At 40.0% G+C, this 25,254-nt stretch overlaps 1 protein-coding gene across 1 annotated transcript in view; it reads left to right on the top strand.

The window, feature by feature from the left end:
- VPS8 (VPS8 subunit of CORVET complex) overlaps positions 1-25,254 on the top strand; it is a 93,165-nt gene that overhangs the window by 6,504 nt on the left and 61,407 nt on the right. Inside the window, exons 7-25 of the mRNA XM_056849263.1 lie at positions 1,657-1,781; positions 2,347-2,433; positions 3,260-3,327; positions 4,695-4,848; positions 4,948-5,007; positions 6,143-6,250; positions 6,961-7,041; positions 7,850-8,020; positions 9,828-9,902; positions 11,175-11,210; positions 12,288-12,378; positions 13,443-13,489; positions 14,443-14,532; positions 15,249-15,295; positions 15,955-16,177; positions 16,961-17,050; positions 19,285-19,336; positions 21,404-21,446; positions 22,845-22,917. Of these exons, the coding sequence (XP_056705241.1) occupies positions 1,657-1,781; positions 2,347-2,433; positions 3,260-3,327; positions 4,695-4,848; positions 4,948-5,007; positions 6,143-6,250; positions 6,961-7,041; positions 7,850-8,020; positions 9,828-9,902; positions 11,175-11,210; positions 12,288-12,378; positions 13,443-13,489; positions 14,443-14,532; positions 15,249-15,295; positions 15,955-16,177; positions 16,961-17,050; positions 19,285-19,336; positions 21,404-21,446; positions 22,845-22,917 (1,721 nt within the window). The remainder of the gene's footprint in view (positions 1-1,656; positions 1,782-2,346; positions 2,434-3,259; positions 3,328-4,694; positions 4,849-4,947; positions 5,008-6,142; positions 6,251-6,960; positions 7,042-7,849; positions 8,021-9,827; positions 9,903-11,174; positions 11,211-12,287; positions 12,379-13,442; positions 13,490-14,442; positions 14,533-15,248; positions 15,296-15,954; positions 16,178-16,960; positions 17,051-19,284; positions 19,337-21,403; positions 21,447-22,844; positions 22,918-25,254) is intronic.

Raw genomic sequence — 25,254 nt, 5'->3', positions numbered from 1 at the left:
ACTCAATAAAAGAAGCCACAGCCCTCAATGTGCAAGTCATGAGCAAGGCTGTTAAAGATAAGACATTTTGGAGGACATTGATTCATAGGGTTGCCATCAGTTGGAAGTGACTTGACAACACTTAACACACACAGAGAGAAATTTGATAATTGCTATTGCAAGAGGTGTTGTGTGCATTGACTTAAGTAGTCAGGTAATGTCAATAGTGAAGAGTCTTATTTTCTTTTTGTGAGGGAAAGCATGTGCCATGGTTAAATCTGTTTGCTGGCCTATTTTCCCCCCTGTGACTCAACAGAATTCTGTCTTTAAAGACCAAAGCAGTAAGTAGGAGATGCAGAAAGATGGTCTCTGGCCCTTTACTGGTCCTGATAATGTTATCGGGCAATGCTTGGAAAAACTTGTGCGAGATAGTTATAGACTAACTTTATAGGAAACTGGACCACTGACCCCAGACCAGTATAAGCCAATCAAGAACATGATCCAAAAGATGATTCTTGAAGAGGAGCAAGACTCCTCCCTCCCATCTGACATTGCTGAGAGCAGTTAAGTCAGATCGCTTTGAAATGCAAAGTTGCAATCTCAAGCTTTTCATCTTGGCTTGGGAACAGCGGAAGGGTTGAGAGTATTTGATATAGAACTTCCCCTGTTTTATTCTTTACACATCCTTTATTCCTGACACATCAGGAAACAGCCTATTGCTGTAAATTTATGACATGGCCATATGTTGACATTTAAATTTTCCAGTTGATCAATACAGAGGTGACCGTCTCTCTTGACACTCTCATATAACGTTTTTATGCTGCTACTTATTTTTGTCTCACTTATAAAAATTATGGAAGAGGTACAATGCTGGATCAGATTAGTGGTCCACCTAGTCAGCATCATGTCTCTTACTGTGGCCAACCAGTTGCCTTGGAGGATCAACGAACAGGTCATAGAGATCAAGGCCTTTCCCTGATGTTTCCTTCTAGCACTGGTATCCAGAGGTTTGCTGCCTCTGGGCATGAAGGATCACTCTACTCATCTTGACTAGTAGCTATTGATGGACATATCCTCCGTGAATCTAATTCTCCCTTTTAAACCGATCTCTGCAACTGCCAACTGTACATCAGTTGACAGCAAATTCAAAATTTAAGTACTTGTTGGGCGAAGAAGTTATGTATTTAATTTTTCCTCTGTTTCATCCTCTTTTTCTCTGAGCAAGGTTTCCCCCAGTTTTTCATTGCCAAAGATGACTTTATGCAGTCTTCCTTTACTTAGTCCTTTTTTAATCCCTTCTCTCTCTTTTAGTTACTTTTTACTTTTGCTGACCTTCCTTATCTACAGCTCTTGCTTTTCTGTTTCTTTTCCTTCTCTCATGTGGGTGTGTTCATCCTTCCAAGCTTACTATCTGTCTCTGAATTCCATTGCCTTGTGTTTCTTGGTTTCTATTGCCCCATGGTCCTTCATATTTTAAAACCTCTTTCAGCATGGGAGAAGGGGGGAAAGAGTGTGTGGCACATTTCTGACAATCCAGGCTGTGGTTGGAATGACTGGGAATGTGATGTCTGAAGTGAGCCAGTTCAAGCAATATAGAATCGCTGTTGTTTGCAGGGCAGAAGTGCTGATCTATGTTATTCACATACACAGTGTTAATGAAACTTGCTTCTTGTTTAGATCCCAACCAGGCTCTTCGGCTTTGTTTGGGCAGTACCGCAGTTGGAGCACAGTATGGAGCCATATCTGCTCTTAGTATCAACAACGATTGTTCAAGACTTCTGTGTGGTTTTGCAAAAGGACAGGTAATATTGAGATATGGTGTGATCTTATCCATTGTTACTTTAGAAATAAATCGAAGGAGTTCAGTGTCACCTGCTGCCAGATAAGTATGCATTTTCTGTGGTCATTTTTATTCTTATTTCCTCAGCTAAACTGAGAACTGGCTCTCTCCATTGCTACTGTACTTTGTCTACGAACATCCTGTTGTAGAGAGACTGTTATCCAGGGGATTAATGAGGCCAGTGAGTAGAGGGAAGGAACATAGCTGCCCCTGCAGGAGAAGAGGGGCATGCAGAGTTTCTCCTGGTTTTCCTGATCACCATAATCTGGCATGTGATATCTGAACTGGGCCATTTTTTCTGAAATGCTGTACAAGATACAGGGTTAAAGATACAATTTTTAAAGATTTTGTACATTAACCAAACATGAAATGCCTTCTGTGACCAAGAGCCTAAGAAGTGGAAAGCTTATTCATTCAATTACACTTGATTTGAGTGTGTGATTGTTTTTGCAAATCTCTCATAATTATCCACATACTTTGGAAATAAGAACTTGTACTAAAAAAAAATTGGTAATGTTTACCTGTAGATTACAATGTGGGATCTAGCCAGTGGAAAGCTGTTGAGATCAATAACAGATGCTCATCCTCCAGGAACAGCGATATTGCACATTAAGGTAACAAACAATCACTTACTCTGCGTAGTGAATGTGTCTGGAAAAACTGTAAATTTTCTTACCATACACAGTCTGTGTTTTCTAGTATTTCTGATTAGAATAAAATGTTGGCTAGGCTGAATGCTTTCCTATCTAGGGTTACCGAAGGACGCTTTGCAGGCATTACGTATTCAGATAGAAGCTGTGTATTTGGGGATGGCCATATAGAGACCCTGGAACATATTTTGCTGTACTGTTGCCGTTGGGATGATTTGAGGCCGAAATATTTAGGGCAACTCCTACTTTATAAATTTTATCTCTCCCCATAAAGCTTAATTCAATGGTTGTTATTTGGTACAGATAAGTAAGAATAAAATGTATGTATGGTTTCTGTTATTCTGAGAATAGGATTTTAATTACATGGTGTTTGGCTTTGGGAGAAGAGGACTTGAATATTGTATAGGGTACTAGAGGGGGAAGTTGCTGTGTTGAATCCTGTGGATCAATTCTACTAATAGCAGAGCTTTTATCTGATGCAAGAATCCTTCCAAAGGTATAAGAAAGCTCTTCTAGTTTTGAAGGACTTCTTGACCTGGAGAAAAACTCTACCATTAGCAAAAATACAGGATCCATCCCACTAATGTTAGGACATGGGAATAAGGAGGGTGGCTCTTAAGAAATGGAGTAATAAAGAGTATTGGGCAGATAATATAGTTTTGGCAAAAAGGGAAGGGACAGGGCTTGTAGAGGGATATTGAAAGAAGTTGTGGGAGAGTCTTTGTTTTTATCATGCAGTTTGGTAGTTTTGTCATTATCTTCATAAGAGAAAAAATAATGTTCTGTTCAGTTTACAGATGACCCAACTCTTGCAATTTGCAATGACAGTGGAGGTTCAGTTTTTGAGCTATCATTCAAGTAAGAATATCTCTGTTTATTGTTGGAGGAGCACAATTTCAAAAATTAAATTCTTAGAATTAACTGTTTTCCAAGTAATAAACCCTAAGATACAATATTTCCAGTACCATGGTTGGTTCAAGAGTTTAAGGTTAATGGAAAGAAAAAAAACAAAAAATTGCTCCACTAGAGGGATAGTTCCCTGTAATTCTAAGAATCCCTTTCTACTTACTGATCCACTTCAGAGAGTGCCTCCTATTCAGAGACTAAGGAACAAGTTGTTTGTAAAATATTTACTTAAAAGAGACATTCTTTATAGATGTATAGAAATGCTGTATGTTCAAACCTTAATGCAAGTAATGTGCTAAATATGTTTATGTCTCTTAAGTATAGTTTCCATAACTCATTAAGTGGTCCTGTATTGGTTTCCTTGACCTCTGCTCTCCAACTGATCAACCTTTATTATGATTAAGAGATCAGTCAACAACAATTTAACAGCACAGTTCACATACAAATGTAAAATTAATATATGTGTGTGTGTGTGTTAAGTGCCGTCAAGTCGCTTCCGACTTATGGCGACCCGGTGAATGAAATAAATATACAAATATTAAAATTCTGTACATAAATTGTACATAAAATAATTGTATTATGCTGTAATTAATTGTACATAAAGGTTATTTAAAAGTCTGGAATATCTGCTTCCTTATGGACAAAACCTCAGCACAGAATTTGGCCATTTCAGAGGTGGTCTCATTGGAGCAGTCTGCAAGGATGAGATATGTGTAGAATTTTTCAGATCTTCCTGGGAACTGATCTTCTCTCTGTGATGATTGCAACTGTGATCTCATAAAAAGCATCACATGTTCATACTAGAACAGATATTTTGATAGTTGTGTGAGACTTCATGCATTGTTTGGCATACACTTTGATAAGTGAGGATATAGAGCAAGGCAAATTAGTTGTTTAGCATTCCAACCTGGCCCGTCCTGAAACAATGAAGGAAATACCTGTAAACAAAACACAAGCTCCATAAAATGAGCAAAATATATAATTTTTTTATGAATGCTTCTATGAAGCCAGGGTTGAAATCATTGCTCCAGTGTTTGCTAACTTTTTGGCAGCCTGGTTCTGTCTAGTTGCCTCTGTGCCATCATCTTGGAACACTTTGTGAAGCTACCATGGAAGGAAAAAAATCATAAGTGTTCTGCCTGTCATGTATCATTGGTATTGGATTTACCTATGCAGTTGTGCACTCATTACAAGAACAGGATGTCAATATTCAGCTTGTTTAATTCTTAATACTGAATTTCCCCCCCTAAACATGCAAGGGTTGCAACTGCAGTGGCCTCATTGCTAACTATTTACTATGCCACATGCTTTGCTTTCAGGAGAGTTATGGGAGTGCGAACGTGCGAGTCACGCTGTCTGTTCAGTGGTTCCAAAGGAGAAGTTTGCTGTATTGAGCCGTTGCATGCAAAGACTGAACTGAGAGACCATCCTATTACCCAATACTCTCTGCTGGCAATGGCTTCCTTAACAAAGGTGACTCTCTTTTTATAAAGGTAACCTGTATTAAAGTAAATACTAGAAATATTCTGAAACAAGACTTAAAATATAACTACTTTTTTCTTTGTACTGCAGATTCTTGTCATTGGGTTGAAACCATCTTTGAAGGTGTGGATGACTTTTCCATATGGCCGTGTGAGTAATTTGATGAACGTACCTTTTTTGATTCAGATCAGTGTGATAGGAATACTTAAGGAAAGCATTAACTTGGAAGTGAAGAGCAGTCTTCCATGGGCCTGCAGGAACTTTGTGTGATGATCACCTGGTTCAAGCTGAGCATAAGTACTGACAGAAGCAGAGACCGTTGAACAATCAGGCTATATTAAAATAAACTACATCTTAAAAGACTACATATTAAAAAAAACAGTATAAACTGTGACAAAGATCTCAAACAAAGTTGATGATACTCTCATTATAAATGACCAATACAAGACCATATGCGTTTCAGTCTATTGGGCTTTCCTCAGTGGACATATATACAAAACATGATTATTAGGCGCTCTTTTTTCCTCCCTCCTCTTAAGGTTTTTTTAATTTTCAGATAAAAATACCTTGTAATGTGTATGTCCAGATGTACACCATATAATATAGTTATTTTGTTTTGATTTTTTAGTTTCTAGCTCAACCTTTGAGGCTCCCTGTACTTTTTCTGGCTGAGCTTTCCCCACCCCTCTTTTTGCTCTTTAATTATAGTAGAATAATCCTTGAGTTGGTCCAAATGGTGTTCCCTATTCAGGCCTTTGTTGTACCTTATTCAGCCCTTTATTCTGCTTGTGGTATGCTATAATCTGGAAGCTATTCGTGCATTTAAAGGGGCGTTGATTTCTGTCTTTAAAGGCTCCTGATTTATTGCCTCCTCCTGTACAAAGGTATAAGGCTGTTAAAATCAATGGCTTTAAAGATGTCTAACTCTGCATGGAATCAGCCTAGTAGTAAATTGCAAACTGGTAGTAAATTGCAAACTGAACTGCCGCTTTATAAATCTTTGAGTGCAAGCATCATGTGTTATATGCCTGTTATATTTGTCACTAGTTGCATCAGCAAGCTTTCCGAAACTCTTCTTCAATTTATTTTGCCCATTAACCTTTCAAAAGCATACGAAAAAACAAAATAATACCAGGTTCATTTTACAATTGCATTTAAAATTGAACTATTATGATTTTTAACCATCTGCATAATGGTTGCACGTTTAAAATACTACCCACTTTTTTCCGCATTTGGTACCTTTTTCCTAACTTCATAGAACTATCTGACCTGTTTTATGTTCCAGATGGACCCATCTAGTGTTCCGCTGCTGGCTTGGCATTTTGTTGCAGTGCAGACATCTGTGAATCCTGTGCTTGCCTTCTGTCGAGGAGATGTTGTCCACTTCCTTCTAGTAAGGTTTATGTTCTCTGTCAACTCGGAGACTTGCTTTTAAAATAAAAGGCCCAAACTCTCCAGGAACACAAAGCTGCATATAGCCACAGGATGTCCATAATTCTGTTGTGACAGGAGTCTTTGTGTTTGCTTATCTATTGAAAAAGGTACAGTGTGTATCTCTTATTTATACAACCTTCCTCCAAAGAGCTCAGGATGGCATTCATAGTTCTCCTGTCCCCTATTTTATCTTTGCAGAGACCCTCTCAGGTTAGGCAAAGAGATATGAATAACTGGTCTGAAGTGAGCTTTGTGGTAGAGTTGTGGTTTGTGGTCAGATCTTGCCAATCCTAGGCCCATATTCTACTCCACTTAGTATTTTTGGTATTTCTCTGTTACTTCAGTATGAGTCCAACACTATTTGCTATCTTAATATATATTAAGGTGCATCTGAATTGCTGCTTTCTACATCTTACACCTTCTGTGGTTATTCAAGTTCCATTGAGTATGCTCAACTTGTCTGTCCAGTGTACAATATTTTAATTATTCAAAATATTTATTTGCTGCCCTCCTGCTGTTTGATATGACTTAAGTTTTGTCTTAATTCTTGAGAACAGGCACCTGTTGTCAAGACTCATGAATTAGTCCACCTCCATCATTGAAAGCAGAACATTTCAGACTACAAGGGAGGGCTCAGTGAATAATACACTATCTTAATTCCATTATCAGGTAAAGAGAGATGAATCTGGAGCAATTCACGTTACAAAGCAGAAGCAACTGCACCTGCATTATGATCTCATCAATTTTACTGTGAGTAATTATACTTTTTGAATTCAAGTAGGAATTAATGGGATGTAATTCTTTATAGAAAACTACTTGGAAAAGGAACCCTATGTACATTCTTACAGTTCTTATTTGCCCTGACATGGGTGGCCCAGGCTAGCTCGATTTCAGCAGATAGAACTGAAGCAGGGTTGGCCCTGGGTAGTATTTGGATGAGAGATCACCAAGGAAGTCCAGGGTTGCTACGCAGAGGCAGGAAATGGCAAGCCACCTCTGTTAGTCTCTTGCCTTGAAAACCCTATGGAGTCGCCATAAGTTGGCTATGACTTGATGGCACTTTTTTTTGGTGCCTGTTCTTGTGTTCCTACTACACTTGGTGACCACAGTGAGATCTTAGTTTCAGTGATTTTTTTACTTTTAAGGACAAACAAAAAATATATTTTTTGAGTGAAGTTTAGGGAGAAAATGACCTACATGTATAACAAATTAAAGCATATCTAAAAGTGAATGAATGTGTATTTGTTGCCCTGGGTTCAGTTTTCATCCTTAATGCTCAGAGGTCAATTTTTTTCCTAGTAGGGGTAGAGATTGGGAGTCTGATATTTTATACAAGAACATATATTCATTGAAATATGAAAGTTATGTCTCTGGTGCTTGGGATCATAGGTGAATGTTCTCTTTTTTTGCCTTGAACTTGCACAAAATGTTAGCTATACATTGCCCTTAGTTGCAGTACTTCATTAACAAAGGCTTTTGAGGGCTTATTTGATATTGTAATATTACCTGGGAGTTGTGTATATGAATTGCTTGTCTTTTCCTTGATTTTTTTTTCTAGTGGATAAATTCTCGCACGGTTGTGCTTCTGGATAGTGTGGAAAAGCTGCACGTGATAGATCGCCAGACACAAGAGGAGCTTGAGACTGTGGAGATTTCTGAGGTTCAGTTAGTTTACAACAGCAGCCACTTCAAATCACTGGCAACAGGAGGCAATGTCAGCCAAGCACTGGTACAGCCAAATGAGATGTGTGGTTGATGCATGTGTCTCCAGTTGTTTTGATAATCCTTCCTATCTGAAATGTGTGCCCAGAAAAATTTCAGTTAAATAACATCTTCAAAATGATCTGCTGCATAATTGGGACCCAGCGTGGTGTAATGGTTAAGAGTGGTAGACTCTAATCTGGAGAATCAGGTTTGATTCCCCTCTCCTCCACATGAGTGGCGGACGCTAATCTGGTGAAACGGGTTGGTTTCCCCACTCCTCCACATGAAGCCAGCTGGGTGACCTTGGGCTAGTCACAGTTCTCTGAGAACTCTCTCAGCTCTACCTACCTCACAGGGTGTCTGTTGTGGGGAGGGGAAGGGAAGGTGATTGTAAACCGGTTTGAGTCTCCCTTAAGTGGTAGAGAAAGTTGGCATATAAAAACCAACTTTTCTTCTTTATAATTACTTTTGGAATAGAATAGTTTTTTGTTTTTTCTATATGGCACAGCTGCTTGAAATGTCATCAGGCATATAGCACAATGTGCTGCAGCATCATGTAATCCATATCTACCAACTTCTTCCTTTGGATGTGTTTTCCTTGATATTATAAGGACAGCTTGGTTGGCAGACAATTTATTCAGACAGTGGCTGGCATGCGTGTGTACCACACAGTTGTAGAGTCCTCTGGGCAAATTGAGAAAAGCCTTTTATTACAATATTAGAAACAGTTTGATTTGCAGCCATGATGATAAGAGACATGCTGTCTGTTCACATTTAGAAACTCTGTCCAAAACGTATGTCCTCCATGTGACGTGCTATAACAGTTGAAAGTCATTGGGCATGTGGATTTCCTCTCATTATGTCTGTTGTCCCAATCTTATGGAGAATCATTGTCCAGCTATCAGGGGTATGTGTCGATAGCGTGGAAAACACTCTGGGCAAATGGGCTATCCATGAGGTAAATAGTTTTTAGATGTTACAGCACCCATGTGAAGTCAATTTTTTCTGTGGTATTGCACACAGCAGCTCCAATATTTTAATTAGGCTTGATAAAATTATCAGGAACAGCTGATACTACTGCAGGTTATGTTGAGGCCTCCCAACTAAAATGCTTTGTGTCCAAAGTAGACATCAGGGGCATTCATTCAAGGTTATATTGTATTTTTTTCTGAAGCTCATAGACAGACAAATTGGAAACCAATAGATGGTACTATGACAGGGAGGGGTATATAGAAAGTTCATCTTCTCCTTTACATTTATGAATTCTTTAACCCACCTCAAAATATTTTAAAGCAATTCTGTCATTGTTCTTTGATTATGTATCTCAGAAAGGGAGAGAATACTGTGCAGTTATCACTTCTAGCTGTTACTTTAACTGACTTTTAAATTAAATTTATGGAGCTATGGGTAAACTGAATCTGGGAATGTTTCCTGGGTGTTACAGAAATTGATGGAATTCCTTGCTGCTACAAGTAACATAAATTTCTGGTACTTTAAACTACCGGTACTTGTTCTTTCATATGACAAACTGAAAAAAATCTAGTTCATGTTATGTACAGTGAACAAGACAGAAATATATCCAATTTGTTTTATAAGTTTGTGATTAGCTGCCTTATTGAGCTCCATTATTCCACTGTAACTATTAAACAAGGATAACATTTTTTGGTGTGGATGAATGTTAAAGGCTGAATCCCCTGCATAGCTTTGGGTAATAATAATGTCAAAGAGAGAGAGAAGACAAACTGCTGAAGATTTGGATTTGACTGGTTTCATCGCCCAATATATAGTAATATTATTCTACTATACAAAATAAAAATACTTATTTTTCATAGGCATTGGTGGGGGAGAAGGCTTGCTACCAGTCAATCAGCAACTGTGGTGGTCAGATCTTTTATTTAGGTACAAAGGTATGTCCGACCAGTCTATCTTACTATTGTTACAGTTGTCAATGTTAGAGTTTCTGATTAAAGGTTTTAACTGATTATCTACTTCTTGATTAACTAAATGATTAAATGCTGTGAAAACCATAGGTTCTACTTCGAAATACCGAAAGAAATGTTGGATATTACAATATTATCTAACAAGTGGGCATGTACAGTTATGGCTGCATCTCTGAGGGTAGATGACTTTCTTGCTTAAAAACTAGATCTAGAAGTTCTGGAATCTAAGCATTGCACAAGTACAAAGCCCATCAATATAAATGAACAAATGACCACTCAAAGAATAGCAGTTACAACTAAGCAACCTGCTTTTCTTTTAGGATATCTTGCCAGGTTTCACTTTAGCCTTGTGCCTGTTCATAAGGACCACCTTGGCAAGTAATCCAGCCAGTGGTGATTTAAATAGTTGCCTAAAGAAGGTGTTTTTGTTTGCTTTGGAGGAATTTCTCAGCTCTAAAGAGGTTCCCTGTCTGCTTTTCTATTACTTCTGTACTGAAGAAGCAACAGATTTTTTGCCTGTTAGTCTTCATTTATAAATGATTCTCTGAAGGCTTTTTCTGACCTTTTTTTGGAAGGGGGTAGATTGTTTGCTTTTGGTCTAGGATCTAAGGCTGCCAAGTCAGCACCAGATTTCCTCCTCAGGGAAAGACAAACATGCAGACAGACATCAAGGTAGACTTTACATTCTGTAAATGAACTTAGTCACCTTATTCAGAGGGCCATTTAGGAGAACAGGAAGATTAAATAAATATTTCTTCCATACATCCCATGGCATCACAGGTCCATATTTTTAAGCCATTTGCTTCAGGTGTCATAAGTTGTGTAACAAGTGACTTTTGATCCATAGGCCATAAAGAAGTATAGTGATGCTTGTTTACCTGGGGCTACCTGCAACAGTTGTACAAATCTAGTGACTGGATCCCTGGATTCTCGATTCTTATCAAATAGCTGGTTTTCACTTCTTGAATGATCTCTATAGCACTACTAGAAGGTCCAAACAGTTTCTTGTGTGAGCAGAAAACTAAATGGTAGGCTGGGAAGACCCATTTGATGAGCAGAGCTCTGCTCGTGGTTTTCTGTATGCTGTGGTGTTTTAAATCACTGGACTAAGCCATATTTCTGTATTGTTTGGAATATGTGCGTCACCGTCATGTTTGACCTGTTATAAGAGTCCATAATTATTGTTAATAGGTTCTTTAAAAATTCTGCTTTCACCCTTTTGCCTTTCTTTGCTTTCAGTCTGTTCATGTGATGACGTTGAGGAGCTGGAGAGAAGTAAGTAAAGGATGCTGATTAAAATGCTAAGCTTTATCACTTGGTGAAAAGAGGAATGCTGTTTCAATCAAGACTAAATTTAAAGGTTATTTTTTGGAAAGCCTCAGTGTTTTGAGTATGATATTTTTACCCTAGCATATTAAATTATTTTCCAATGGAAGACTCTTTTGTCTGTGTTCTGACTAAGCATCTTGATTGTGTTGCAACATGACCTCTTCCAGTTGGTTCTGTACAAAGGGGTATAGGTAGCGGAAACTTCCAAAGATGTCAGGAATTGTTAACTGGAATACCTTTTGCTCATGAGATTCAGTGTGGTGTAATGGATTTAGTGCCAGTGAGGGATCCAGGTTCTAATCCCCAATCTGTACATTGTTAATTTCATTAGAAAATGGCAGTCTGCAACTGTGCTGTAATAGTCATAAAAAAGGTAAAGGTAGTCCCCTATGCAAGTGCTGGGTCATTACTGACCCATGGGGTGACATCACATCACCAATGTTTACTAGGCAGACTATGTTTATGGGGTGGTTTGCCATTGCCCTCCCAGTCGTCTACACTTTACCCCCCGCAAGCTAGGTACTCTTCCCCCAACCTCGGAAAGGTGGAAGACTGTCATTCTTGAGCAGGCTACCTGAAACACACTTCCGTTGGGATCAAACTCAGGTCATGAGCTGATCTATTGATTGCAGTACTGTAGCTTACCACTCTGTGCCAGGGGGTTCCTTAATAGTCATAAGGAGGAAGCTATATAATCATGTGGGTGTCATTCTGTAGCAGATGTCTGGCATGTTTGTTCTGTTGCTGTTTTCTTTTTTTTTTAAATCAAAGGCTGATGGTTTTGATTACATAAAAAGGACTCATAGAGCTCCTGATTTTGAGGGGATAAATAGCCTGAGGGGTGCAAGTGCCACTGTGAGAAAAGACAGAGTTGTTTTTTCTTAGTTCAGACCAAGTAGTCTTGAAGTTTATAGTCAACAAACACTGCAACGCCTGTGTTAAATGCTTTATTAGTGTGCACAGTACTGATTGAATAAAATTTTTCCATATACTTTCATGAAACTGTGATAACTTTTTTTTAAGCGAATAGATCATCTTCTGAAGCAAGAGTGCCTTAATGAAGCTTTGGCACTTGCTTGGTCCTTTCATGAAGGGAAAGCCAAGGCTGTTGTGGGTAAGTTTATCCAAATAAATTATAATGTGGGTAACTAAAAAAACCTCTCCTTTTTATTATAAAAATGTTTTGATTTAGGGCTACATCAAGGTACTCCAGGGAATTCCATCTAATGCATTACCCTCTTTCCGACAGTGATTGTTAGATGGTTTACAGAAGCTAAAATGGGATTCATAGGGATGTGCTGCCTCTGAAAGTGGAGATTCCTGTTAGCTCCAGTTAGTAGCCTTCAGTGGCTCAGTGCTCCATGAATTTGTCTTATCCACTAAACATCTAACCCAGCATAAGCTTGCATGATCTAGAGCCACTTCTTCAGCATCTGGTGAAAGCTAGAAAGGGAAAGTACCGTAGCCATTGGTGTATATGAGATTGGGTTTGTGTGGAGATTTTGAGTGATGTTATCTCAATAACGAGAACATCCAGATCCATCACTCACTGGGTTGGATCCAGACTAAATTTCTAATTTTTCACTGATTCTGCCTTCCACCACAGACCCCGAGCTTGTCATTCATCAGAGTCTCCTATTCCCCCAGGAGCAGCATTCTGGAGATCAGTGAGCTGGAGTTGGGGCGAGGGGAGGCAGATAAATTCCTTTCTGCCACTGGAAAATTTAGTTTGGATCCAGCCCTTTCATATGATCCCAGGACCTTTTACTTGGTTACAGTGCAGCCTTTGGATGGTAACTTATTTTGAAAATTTATATGCCACCTCTCCAGAGACCTGTTTGGGACAGGTTTTTAAGTAAAATAATACAATAACATTATAAAAACCTGCTTGGGACAGGTTTTTAAGTAAAATAATACAATAACATTATAAAAAACCCATAAAATTATCAATAATAAACAACCATAAAAACAAACCATTGTGGATAGGGCTATTCTAAAGTTTTTTTAAATTTGTTTTAACATGCTGTTAAGTGACTTTACAGAGAGTACTATGAACAGAATTTTTTTTTTATGAGCTTCAAGAAGAGAAGGTTCTTTTCATTTGCTGGTCGTGAAAAGGAAGTAGCTTTCTGATTTTTATTTTACTTTTATTTTTACTTTTATTTTTTCCCCCAACAGGTTTGTCTGGGGATGAGCCCAAACGAAAGGCTGTTGTTGCTGACAGAGTGAGTCTTTTTTCTCCAGTGTCTTGTTTTCAGTTGTAGGATGACTTTCTTTTGTGTAAGATGCTGGTTTTGTCTTCCCAACAAGAAATGGAGTTGTTGGCACCTGCAAAAAGAAAAACAACCATCAATGCATGTATTTTTCATTCATGACAGCTACAGCTGACCCTTGGTAACTAGCATGTGTCTGTGTGGCTACATTTTCAAATGATAACTTTTAACCCTATAAATGTGTGACCTATTGGTGTACAGGGTGACAGGCATAGAGGGAGAGTAGGATCAAGTGTGCTGGCCCCACCTCTTGCTTACAACCAGTTGTATTTGACCTGCTGCCTGCACATATTCACCCAAACCTGGACACAGGCTGTAATATCATCTGCATGCTGGCTCCATCCCTGTGATGGGGAATGTTTGTTCTCAATTGTTCTCAAATGTGGAGACTTGAGCCTATGTACATAGGCACTGTACCCCATGCAGCAAATGCATATTGGAGGTGGGTGGTGCACGTGGTGGTTAATGGGGGTGGACAGCATGGTTGTTCCCACTGTCTTGTAATGTTCATTGCCCTGTACACTGATATATGTAAAGTATAAAGTGCTTCTGAAATGCTCCATTAACATATTAATATTAAGCAAAGTCTTGGTAGTTTCCCAAATATATTCAGGAGTTCGACATGAAGGCAAGTTGAACTCATCTCAGAACCTCAGGGTTACAAAATTAAAAACTGGAATCAGTATGTCTTTCACAAAGATGCATGTGAGCTGTTTTAGTGCTTCTTCAAGTATTTTTGAAGTATGTAGAAAAATTGGTGTAACTAGCTGCTTTTGTAATCAGGAGTCTTGAGCTATTTCCCACATACTACCTTTCTCTTATCTCTGTCATAAGCACTTTCCTCAAATGTAAAGCATTTTAGAAGCATTCCCTACTGCTTTTACTTTCTCCCCCCACCACAACAGATGGTTGAAATCCTTATTCATTATGCTGACCGAACTATGAAAAAATGTCCTGACCAGGGTAAAATCCAAGTGATGGAGCAATACTTCCAGGTACAGTACCTTGGAGCAGTTTCATTTTCTTTTTTTCTTTTTAAAGAGAGACGTCTTTGGTGTAGTGGTTAAGAATGGTGGTTTGTAGCGGTGGAGTCTGATCTGGAGAACTGGGTTTGATTCCCCACTCCTCCATATGAGCTGCAGAGGCTAATCTGGTGAACTGGATTTGTTTCCTCACTCCTACACACAAAGCCAGCTGGGTGACCTTGGGCAAGTTACAGCTCTGTTAGAGCTCTCTCAGCCTCACCTACCTCACAGGGTGTCTGTGGTGGGGAAGGGAAGGTGATTGTAAGCCGGTTTGAATCTCCCTTAAGTGGTAGAGAAAGTCGGCATATAAAGACCAACTGTTCTTACAGTTCAGAGAAAACCAACTATAGCTTTTGAACAATTTCAACATACTTTCAAACACCACAGTATTGAAATGTTCTTACTCTGTCTATGTTGCTATCATGCTGCCCTTTGGTATCTCATAAAAGTAGCTGGGTGAGTGGTGGGACTTCATCTGACTAGAAGAAAGGCAATGGAAAGCCCCAGCAAGTCTGCCTGTCTGGGGATTGTGTTCAAGAAATAATGCTTTCCTAATTCCGTGAACTCCCTCATCCTTTCAGCGTAAGACTCATTTTGCTGCTTTTTGATAGTTGCTACAGCAGTTATATGACATCTAATGGTACTTTCAGATTGTTAATTACCTTTTCTGTGTGCTCCTTTCACAGGATATGGTGCCTGTCATTGTTGACTACTGCCTTCTGCTTCAGCGAATGTAAGTGAGAGCTGGAAAGTGTGCCTATTGAATCCAAGGCGCTTGCCATCTGTACTGACTGCATGAAAGCAGCCAGCTATTCAAGTCCTTTAGGCTGCCTTAATGACAAACAGCAGGTGTTCCAGAAGAAATATTAGACCTGCTAGCTGGCAATTAAGGAATAATCAGGTGTAGGTGAAGCCTTTCTGTATAATTGCCTGTCCTGAATCACAGCACTGCATTTTCCATTGCTTATATGCAAAACAACAGGAGATTAATTGGATGACCCTCTAGGGTCTCAACTTTTTAGAGTTTGAGTCTCAAAGCAGAAAATATTGTTCCATGGTGGTTTTGTTTAGAAGTGAATGACAGCTAACTGATCAAGCTATGGATCAAAAAGGGCAAGAGTCCAGTAGCACCTTAAAGACTAACAAAAATATTTTCTGGTAGGGTATGAGCTTTCGTGAGCCACAGCTCACTTCTTCAGATACAGCTGAACAAGTGAGCTGTGGCTCACGAAAGCTCATACCCTACCAGAAAATATTTTTAGTCTTTAAGGTGCTACTGGACTCTTGCCCTTTTTGACTACTACAAACAGACTAACACGGCTACCCACTTTGAACAAGCTATGGATGTTCAGTAATATCTCTCTTAACATCTTGCCATCTTCTCTTTTTTAGGGACCTGTTGTTTAGTCAGATGTATGACAAAATGAGTGAAAATTCTGTGGCAAAAGGTGTCTTTCTGGAATGTCTTGAGCCATACATTTTAAGTGATAAATTGGTGGGAATAACAGCTCAAATTATGAAAGACTTGCTTCTTCATTTCCAAGATAAAAATTTAATGGCAGACATGGAGGCTTGCATTGTACATATGGACATCACCAGCCTAGACATTCAGCAGGTGAGATCAGTATCCTGCATTCTTCAAAATTGGTGTGAATGCCTCATTCTGCTTGTGATCCTTAATTAAATAATTCAGTATTTACAAGTTGTATATTGCATTGTGCTAAATGGTTCAACTAGCCCACTTCAACATTCTCAAAGTATTCTAGAATTGGTTCTTGTAGGTTATCCGGGCTGTGTAACCATGGTATTGGTATTTTCTTTCCTGACGTTTTGCCAGCAGCTGTGGCAGAAATGTCAGGAAACAAAATACCAAGACCACGGTTACACAGCCCGGATAACCTACAAGAACCAATGAACTCTGACCGTGAAAGCCTTCGACAATATTCTAGAATTGGTAAAGAAATCATCTGCAGTAATCCAGCCTCTATTATTTGTATTAATCCCAGTTCTTACAGAGTCCAGTATGGCATTTTGTAGGAACTGAGATTAATACAAATAATAGAGGCTGGATTCCTGCAGATAATTTCTTTACCAATTCTAGAATGCTTTGAGAAGCAGTCAGCTTGCATAGCAGTGCACGTTGCTGAACACAAGCGTTTGTATACACTTGTGGATTTTTAAGAGTCCAATATTGTACTTTTAAAAATCTACAAGTGTATACAAATGCTTGGGTACAGAAACTTGCACTGCTATGCAAGTGCAAGTGCACTGCTACTTCAGTACCAAATGAACCAGTTTCAGCTCTTTGTATAGGTAATGCTGAAAATTTTCACTCTGAAGCTATCCATTTATAGCATTTCACACATCTGTAAATCTCAACAGTTTCTTTTGTTCTTAGGTTGTCCTCATGTGTTGGGAAAATCACCTTTATGATGCTATGATCTATGTCTACAACAGTGGAATGAATGATTTTATTACTCCCATGGAGGTATGTGCCAAATATCTAGAGTACTGACCAGATTTGAACTAATCTTTTACAATCTTTGGCCATTTATGCATGGGAGGTTTTGCCTTGGATTTGCAACTCTCTAGATTCACGTTTTCCCCACCTGAATTCTCAAAACTCTGCATGGGGGGCTTATTGTTGAGTTTAGAGAATTCAGGTGGGGGAAATGTGCATTAGAGAGTGGCAAATCCAAGGCAAAACCTCCCGTGCATAAATGGCCATTGTGATCTGCTGCTCTGTAGAACCTGAGTCCTTAAATATTTCCTACTTTTAGACTGGAGAAGTCCAGTTTTATTCTTCCTCTTTAATTGTAATTGAGATCTCTTTTCTGGAAAGTAACGAGTGAACAGGCCTTTGGAGAGCATGGAGCTATGGTTGCTTGGATTTGCTCTATTTCCAACTCTCTCTTGATGAAATTAATTGACACTGTGTGGGAGCAGATATCATTGCAAGTTTTGTTTCTGGCATTGAAGCAGATGATATGACCTTGAGAGATTTATAAATGGTATGACTCAATGTAATGCTGCAGCTGCAGCCCGCACGGGCGGGCAAGGTCAGCTTTTTAATTTGTGTTGTTTTGAGATAAAATAACATGAAAGTAATGACACATTCATAATGATAAATACCATCCACATAATTTGTTGATACTTGTTCAGCAGTGAACAAATCTCTTTTAGCCCTAAAACATAATTGCCATGTTCATTATTTCCTCTGTAGGTAGAAAATAAGCAGCATGTGGGTTGTTTGTGTGATCATGTCTCCTTAACTAGTCATCAGCATTCTTTTTATTTTGGTGAACCATCCAGATACTCAAATCAATTTTCTTGTGGGGAAATATGTTTTGTTCCGTGGCTATACTTTAGAGGACATTAGGTAACCTGTGGGAGTGAATGGATTGTTTGATCACCAGTATTCTGTCTGAATTAATAGTGAAAACTTTCTAAAGGACGCAACTAATTGCATTCCTGAAGGGGGGATGAGTTGGCTTAGGAGTGATGTGACCCCATGGCAGTATAAGTGCCCACTTATCCCAGGATAACAGGCACTTAAGCCACCGCAGTAGGCATCCCTGCCGGCCCCGGGACACCATGCCGCGGCGTGGGGCTCAGGCACCGGCGGGGCCTTCTGCCAGTGTTCTCCTGGCACAAATTCCCATGCCGGCATCTCATGAGGCATTCCTGGGGCGTTCCGGGAGTGACGGAGCTGCCTTTAGGCATCTTCCAAACCTTTTTCGCCCTGGGAAAGCCTCCCAGGATGCTGGTGGTCCTGCACCACCTTCTTAGGTGGTGCAGGCCCACTTTCCCCTATGGGGGAAAAACCCTTTTTCCCTGTTTTTATTTTGGAAAAAAGGCTTTTTTCTCCTCTGCAGTGGCCTAGTGTCTTCTGAAAGGGAATATGCAAATGTTGGGGCTGCAGTTTCTATTGAGAATGATTTGGTTGTTCAAACCTGGCCTGTCAGTGATGCTGTCCACTGCTCACTACTGTGAGGGGAGGGGGGAGACTTGGAAGCGTCTCTGCCAGCTACATAAGATCTAAGCTGCATTCCTGATGCCTTTCCTGTTATGAGTGTTTAAGCCTCAGATTGGCCAGAGGAGCAAGCCTTTGGAACAAGCTGAAGGGCAAGAGTCAAAGGGCTCTCGGTCCTTGGCTGCTTGCCTGTGGCTCTGAATGAGCTGGGCCAGTGGATCCAGGACTAGCCCAGGATGTGGTTATTATACTGTCTGGGGTTTTTTTCTGTTTGTTTAAATTATATTTTTTGTGTTTTGTAAGCCACTTTGGGTCCCTACTGGGAAGAGAAGTGGATAAAATTACTTAAATAAGTGAGCTGCTGCTGAGCCAATGAGGAATTAAGGCAGAGTTGGCTACAGGAAAATAGTCTCGTGTGATAGATTGAATGTTCGGTGTAATTTATTTCCCAGATAGAAACTGTATCTCTTGTATGAAAACTTTGTTTGTTTGTGTGAAATCGCCTTAAGCCATAAAAGCAGGAAAAACCCCATAGTGATGTGCTTCACTCCATCATGCCTAAAGTACCTTGCAAACTTTGTAATAAAATTGACTTAGGCGTAAGCACCTTCTTCCACTCATTTTAGCCTGTTACTGCTAAACCATTAAGATGTATGCGTATAGTCTGCAAAATGATGAAACATAACAAAAGAAACAACTGGGTTACTTTTCTGTTCCTTCCCATATCCATTCTTTCAATATTGTTCTAGAAATTATTCAAGGTCATCGCTCCTCCACTTGCTGCTGGCAAATCTCTCTCAGGTACAGCATGTCTCATATGTACTTTTTTGTTAAATAATTTCTGTTACACTAACGTTTTGAGTTCTTTTTGGAGTGTTGCTTGCTCTGTTACCTCTTAACAGAGTGAGGGATAATGGTTTTTCATTTTATTTGTGCTCAGTCCATTCGCTGTCATCCGGTGCTCACTGATAATTGGCTTGTTTATTCCAGAAGAGAGAATTTTTATATGAAGTGAGACAGCAAGATAGATTTCCCCTGAATATGGAAGATCCACTTAAGCAGTCTGATTTAATAGTGTGTGATAACCTCTTTTCCTTTCTGTACAATTATTGAAATGTATTAAGACAGCAGGGGGAGAATGTCTGCCTGGATACAAGCTAAGCTCGGTGTGTGCTAAGTTAGTAGGGTAAATGTCATGGAGAAGTCGGAGTGAACAATAACAATACTAGAAAACTGGATGGAACCACTGGAGCTCTTGAGGCTCCAGATAATGTTAAACAACCAGATAACCACGGAATGTTGATGTGGCCCCGTCAGAGCACGGTTTTGGATAAATGTCTTCTCCCCGGTAGAATCGGGGCTCAGTTATTTTGCTTATTAAAGCAACTGGGTGTCCAGCTGGAATAAAAACTGTTTTTCTTGATAACAGTTTTTTGGGTCTCTTTTCCTCCCCCTCGAACCCGGGTTTTCCGTTACAGAAGCTAATTTGCATGTACTAATTGTGTGAAACTAGCCTGTAGTTTATCATGAACACTGATCCTAAATTCATGTTATTTACAACTGTGGCTGTGGCTTCCTCTTTTGTGTGCATATGATATTGTTGTCTGTAGTAAAATGGCTTGCACTATTACCTCTTTCTACCACTGGGCATGTGGAGTGTAGTCACCTGTCCTCAATCTGCTAGACCTCAGTGAGAACCTTTCTAGCTTCATTCCATCCCCTCAAACAGAATTTCTTCTTGCTGCCATCATCAAGTGAGAAACAAGATGTGTATTAGTGTGGAAATTTGCAACCAAAATATTCTCTTCTGTCTTTTAAGAGGCTTTTTTTCAAATTCGGAATCACTTTCTTAATCCAGACCACCCTGAATATAGGGGGAAATCTTTCTTTTTAGACTTGTTCAGAGGTAAGCAGTTCTTTCCCTGCCTTTTTGTGGTATTTTGGTAAGTGTGAGCCATGCTAGGTTTTATATGTGGTGCAAATAACACCAATTTCAGAAAAAAAGAAAACTTTCATTTTTCTTGAATAAGCAGTCATTGGGTACAAAATCCCCCCAAAAGCATAAGGCTGAGCAAATATTGCGCAATGGAGCATCCATAAGGCTGTTCCCCCGCCCTTCTCTGGACTCAGTCTCCTGCAACTGCCATTCCTCACTCCCAGCAGTACTGGAGAACTTTTTGGGGGGCTTTAAAAAAATCAGCAATTGACACATCACTACAGCATGATAATGTTATAATTATCTATCTATTAGAAGTCTGAATTCCCACCATTCATTTCTTTAAAAGTCTCTAACCCTTTTCATTTCAGATCTATACCTTTACCCATATCTTCACCAAAAAAGGGGGGTAGAAACTTTTTATTTTAATGATAGCTGGGAATTCAAAGGGTTTGCTAGACAGATCATTATAACATTATAATGCTACAGTGATAGGTCAATTACTTTTTCCCCCAAAGCAGTGGTCCAGGGGCAGGGGGAAATTATGGCCTTGGTGTGGGGGATGAGGCAAGGGAAACAGTACTGATGTAGGCAGGACCTGAAAAAATGCACACCTTGTCATGCACATGGCCTGCAAACACATTTTGACTGCTATCTTTCCAAAAGATTGCACAAAACTATGTTTAGAAAAGATTGCAGCAAAGTAAGAGAAAAAGCACACCACTAAGGTAACGTTGTGTGGATTCTCAGGGGGAGGGGGCTGTTCTAGTTTGGTTGCCAAACCAGAGCAAAATCTCCTATGTGGAAGCAGCCTAAACAAATCAGCATTTATACAGAATTTTGATAAATCAAAACATGAGCCTTAAATAATTTTGCCCTTTCTTTGGTTTGGAAGATGACATAATCCTTTTTTCCTCTTTATGTTTTCTTAGATGAGCAGGTGATTATGGGCAACAAGCTTCTTGTTTATATCAGGTACAGTGCTTCCAGTATTAAAACGTAGTTAATTGCTTTATTTTATTGTCTGCAAAGTGAGAGAGAGGCTACTATGTCACACAGTTCATTGATTTAAACACTGTACATTGCTATATGAATTTCTTTGCTGACATTCAGTGAGCCATATCATTCACTAACAGTGCTGTCCTAAGCAGAATTACACACCCTCTTAAGCCCATTGACTTAAGAGCACGTAGAAGGGTGTAAGCAAGCAAAACATTTGTTATATAAGGCCAAAGGCTGTTACAATTAGGACACACAGAGGGACATACACAACTATCAGAAGGATATAACTCCGCTTAGGATGGTACTGTAACATTAATCAGTAATAAGAACATAAGAAAGTCCATGCTGGATCAGACCAAGGTCCATCAAGTCCAGCAGTCTGTTCACACAGTGGCCAACCAGGTGCCTCTAGGAATCCCACAAACAAGACGACTGCAACAGCATTATCCTGCCTGTGTTCCACTTATAATAGGCATGCTCCTCTGATCCTGGAAAGAGTAGGTATGCATCATGACTAGTATCCATTTTTAATACATAATGATTGAATGCTGAATGGATCCTTGCAAGGTTACACATCAGGTGAGGATGCACACATAGTCACATAACATGGTTGTTCTGATCTGAATGCTCTCTTTTATTCTTCTAGTAGAGGGATAGCAGGTATGCAACATGCAAGGTACATTTCTATGACCCACAGCTTATGAACACCTTCTTTGCTTCAATCTTTAAGGCACTGGGATAGGGTCATAGTTTTGGTTTCTGATTAAGTATTATTGAACATGTACCAAAGAAGAAGATTACTAAAGGAGCGCATATTTTGTTAGTCGCAGCTTATAGCTTGGTGAAAATGGTTGTGATGTTTAGCTACTTACTGAAGCTTGTTATACACGTGCGGAAATGTTAATGAGTAGTATTTCAGGGAATGAAGATTTTGCTGTCCTCTTTAGTTTGTTCTGTGTCAGATGCACATGTGATGCTGCTCAAAGGAAATGATGGGGGACGGTTCCCTGTTGTGCACCTTCCTGTCCATAGTATGACCAAACTCACTTTGCATATGATCTTTCAGGAAAGACTGTACTCAATTAGGTTTGGGAAACTATGCATTGCACCTGGGGGCAAATCCAGAAGGTGAAGGTTTGCATAATGGTGTCTGGAAGAAACCCCACTGCAGCTTGGAGGGTAATTTGGAGCAAGACTTCCATGTGAAAGTGACCAGTGACTCCGTGCAGTAGAGTAGGCATCTATGAAAAGAACTGGAAATCTTTTCTCAGTTACATTTAAATTTGTGGACTATGGCAACAATTCATTTGTAATACTATATAATACTATAACTTATAATGTTATAACTTTGTTCTTTGTATTTTCTTACAGTTGCAGTTTGGCAGGTCGGGCTTATCCATTAGGCAATATTCCTGAGGATCTGGTGCCCTTGGTTAAAAACCAGGTGAGTTAAAATATACTATAACATGTACTAGAGCAATTTAATTTTTTTAGAGATGAAAACTGTGTGTATTTAATAGGAAATATATCCACCTTTTGGACACACACCTTAACTTGGTGAGGGGGTTTGTGTGTGTCAGCGAAGCTGGGAGCAATATTGTAAGGGGTCTTGACTCTGACTCCTAGCAGAGTCACTCAAGGTGGAATGGTCACAGCTGAGACACCACCTCCTTCAGGGATTAATAGCCACATCAGCAGACGAGAACAGACAGTTCCAGTGGTGATGGGGGCAGAGGAATCCTTGAAGGCTTGCTGCTGGGCAGCAGCAGTAATGGAAGGTGACACTGGCGGAGGCTCTTTTGTAGACAACGGCAGTGCCACTACAGCTAACCCTGGTTAGTACTGTGCAGAAAAAGGCAATGGTAAACCATTTCTGACCAACCCTTTCCCTGAAAACCCTATGATGAGACAATCCAAACTGGAAAAAGATATAGTGCTGGAGGATGGTACCCCCAGGGAAGAGTGGAGGACAAGTATGAGTAGTGCTATTCTTAATGGTGAGACTGGACTAAAGCCAAAAGGATGCAGTTGTTGACATGAATAGATGCAAAAGGAAAGTCCAAAGTTGTTCGATGCATATAATAGGAACATGGAACGTGAGAAGCATGAATCAGGGTAAAATTGAAATTGTAAAACGAGAAGTGGAACATTTAAAAATTTCAATCCTGGGAGTGAGTGAACTAAAGTGGACTGGATTGGGACATTTTCAGTCAGAAAATTACAAAAGTGTCAGAGGATGACCAAAACAGAAAAAACGGAGTTTCTTTAATAGTGAGGCGAGATGTAGCACAGGCAGTCAGGAGCTATAATGCAAAGTCTGACCAAAGAATATCAGTCTTCAGGGAAAGCCTATCAACATACTGTATTTTTTGCTCCATAGGACGCACCTTTCCATAAGACGCACCTAGTTTTTAGAGGAGGAAAACAAGAAAAAATCTTGTTTTCCTCCTCTAAAAACTTGTTTTATGGAGCGAATGCTGGCTGGGCGCGTGCGCGTCGGGACGGCGCGAGCCGGCATTCCCCGGCTCTGTGCAGCTGGCTCTGTGCAGCCTCCCAGCTGGTGGGCCGCACAGAGCCGGCTGGGCGCGTGTGCGTCCGGACGGTGCAAGCCGGCATTCCCCGCCCCAACAGCCAGCTGGGAGGTGGACAGGGCGCACAGAGCCGGCTGGAAAATAAAACAGTAATTGGAAATGCTCAATTTACATTCCAGTATCCAAAAAAGGAGATGTCAAAGACTGCAGCAACTCAGACCATTGCATTAATTTCTCAAACAAGTAAAGTGATGCTCAAAATCTTACAACAAAGACTATTTACATACCGTATACTCGGGTATAAGCCGACCCGAGTATAAGCCGAGGCACCGAATTGGACCACAAAAAAGGGATTTTTTAATTGACCCGAGTATAAGCCGAGGGTCAATAATGCTGCGCTCTAAAATGGCAGCCGCCATTTTAGAGCGGGAGGAGGATCTCGCCCCTGCCCCAGGTCGCCCTCCTGCCCACCCCGACCCCAGCGCCATCCTACAGGGGGAGGGGGAAGAGCCCTTGAACCCCCTACTCACCGGGAGAGGCAGCGATGCAGCCGGCTAGGGGTGTGCGCCAGAAGCCCCCACAAGCACCAACAGGCCCGCTCGTCAGCGACTTAACAGCACTTAACACAACACAACACATATTCTCGAAGGCCTTTTCTGTGACTACTAAATGTCCATTCTGGCAATGGTTACCCCAGCAGCACCCCAGAGATTTCTGAGCTCAGCTTCAAAGGCTATGAGACTATATAGTTGCAATCCTAAGAACACTTTTCTGGGTGTAAGCCCATTGCATAAAATGGAATTTATTTCTGTGTAGGTCTGCTTAGGATTGCTTGCTATGTTTCATAGTCTGGGCATAAAGGAAACAAGAAAGTCTGTACAAATACAGACAAGTGTTGAAAGCAAAGGTAGGAACAAGAGCAAATTAACAAATACAACAAAAGTAGTTTCTAGCCTTGCGTTCCATTTGTATCTTGTTCTTTCATTTCCTTAAGATAATGCACAAATATAAAAGGTATTGGTGTTGGCAGATGATCTCATCATATATACTGATTTGTCTTTGGTAGCTGTGATAGGAGTGATGAGTTTTTTTTTTAATTGGATTCCAACATCCCACTTGCATCTCTCCCGCAGTTCCACTGACAAACAGTAAAGCTCCTGATTAACTTCTTTCTTTTCATGGTTTTGTTCATTATGGATACCTTTAGAAGGTAATGCCCTAATATATATTAATACATGGCCCTGAGGGAT

This window comes from Euleptes europaea, chromosome 5 (assembly GCF_029931775.1).
Source record: "Euleptes europaea isolate rEulEur1 chromosome 5, rEulEur1.hap1, whole genome shotgun sequence".
NCBI lineage: Eukaryota > Metazoa > Chordata > Lepidosauria > Squamata > Sphaerodactylidae > Euleptes > Euleptes europaea.
This window is presented reverse-complemented; position numbering and strand designations above follow the sequence as displayed.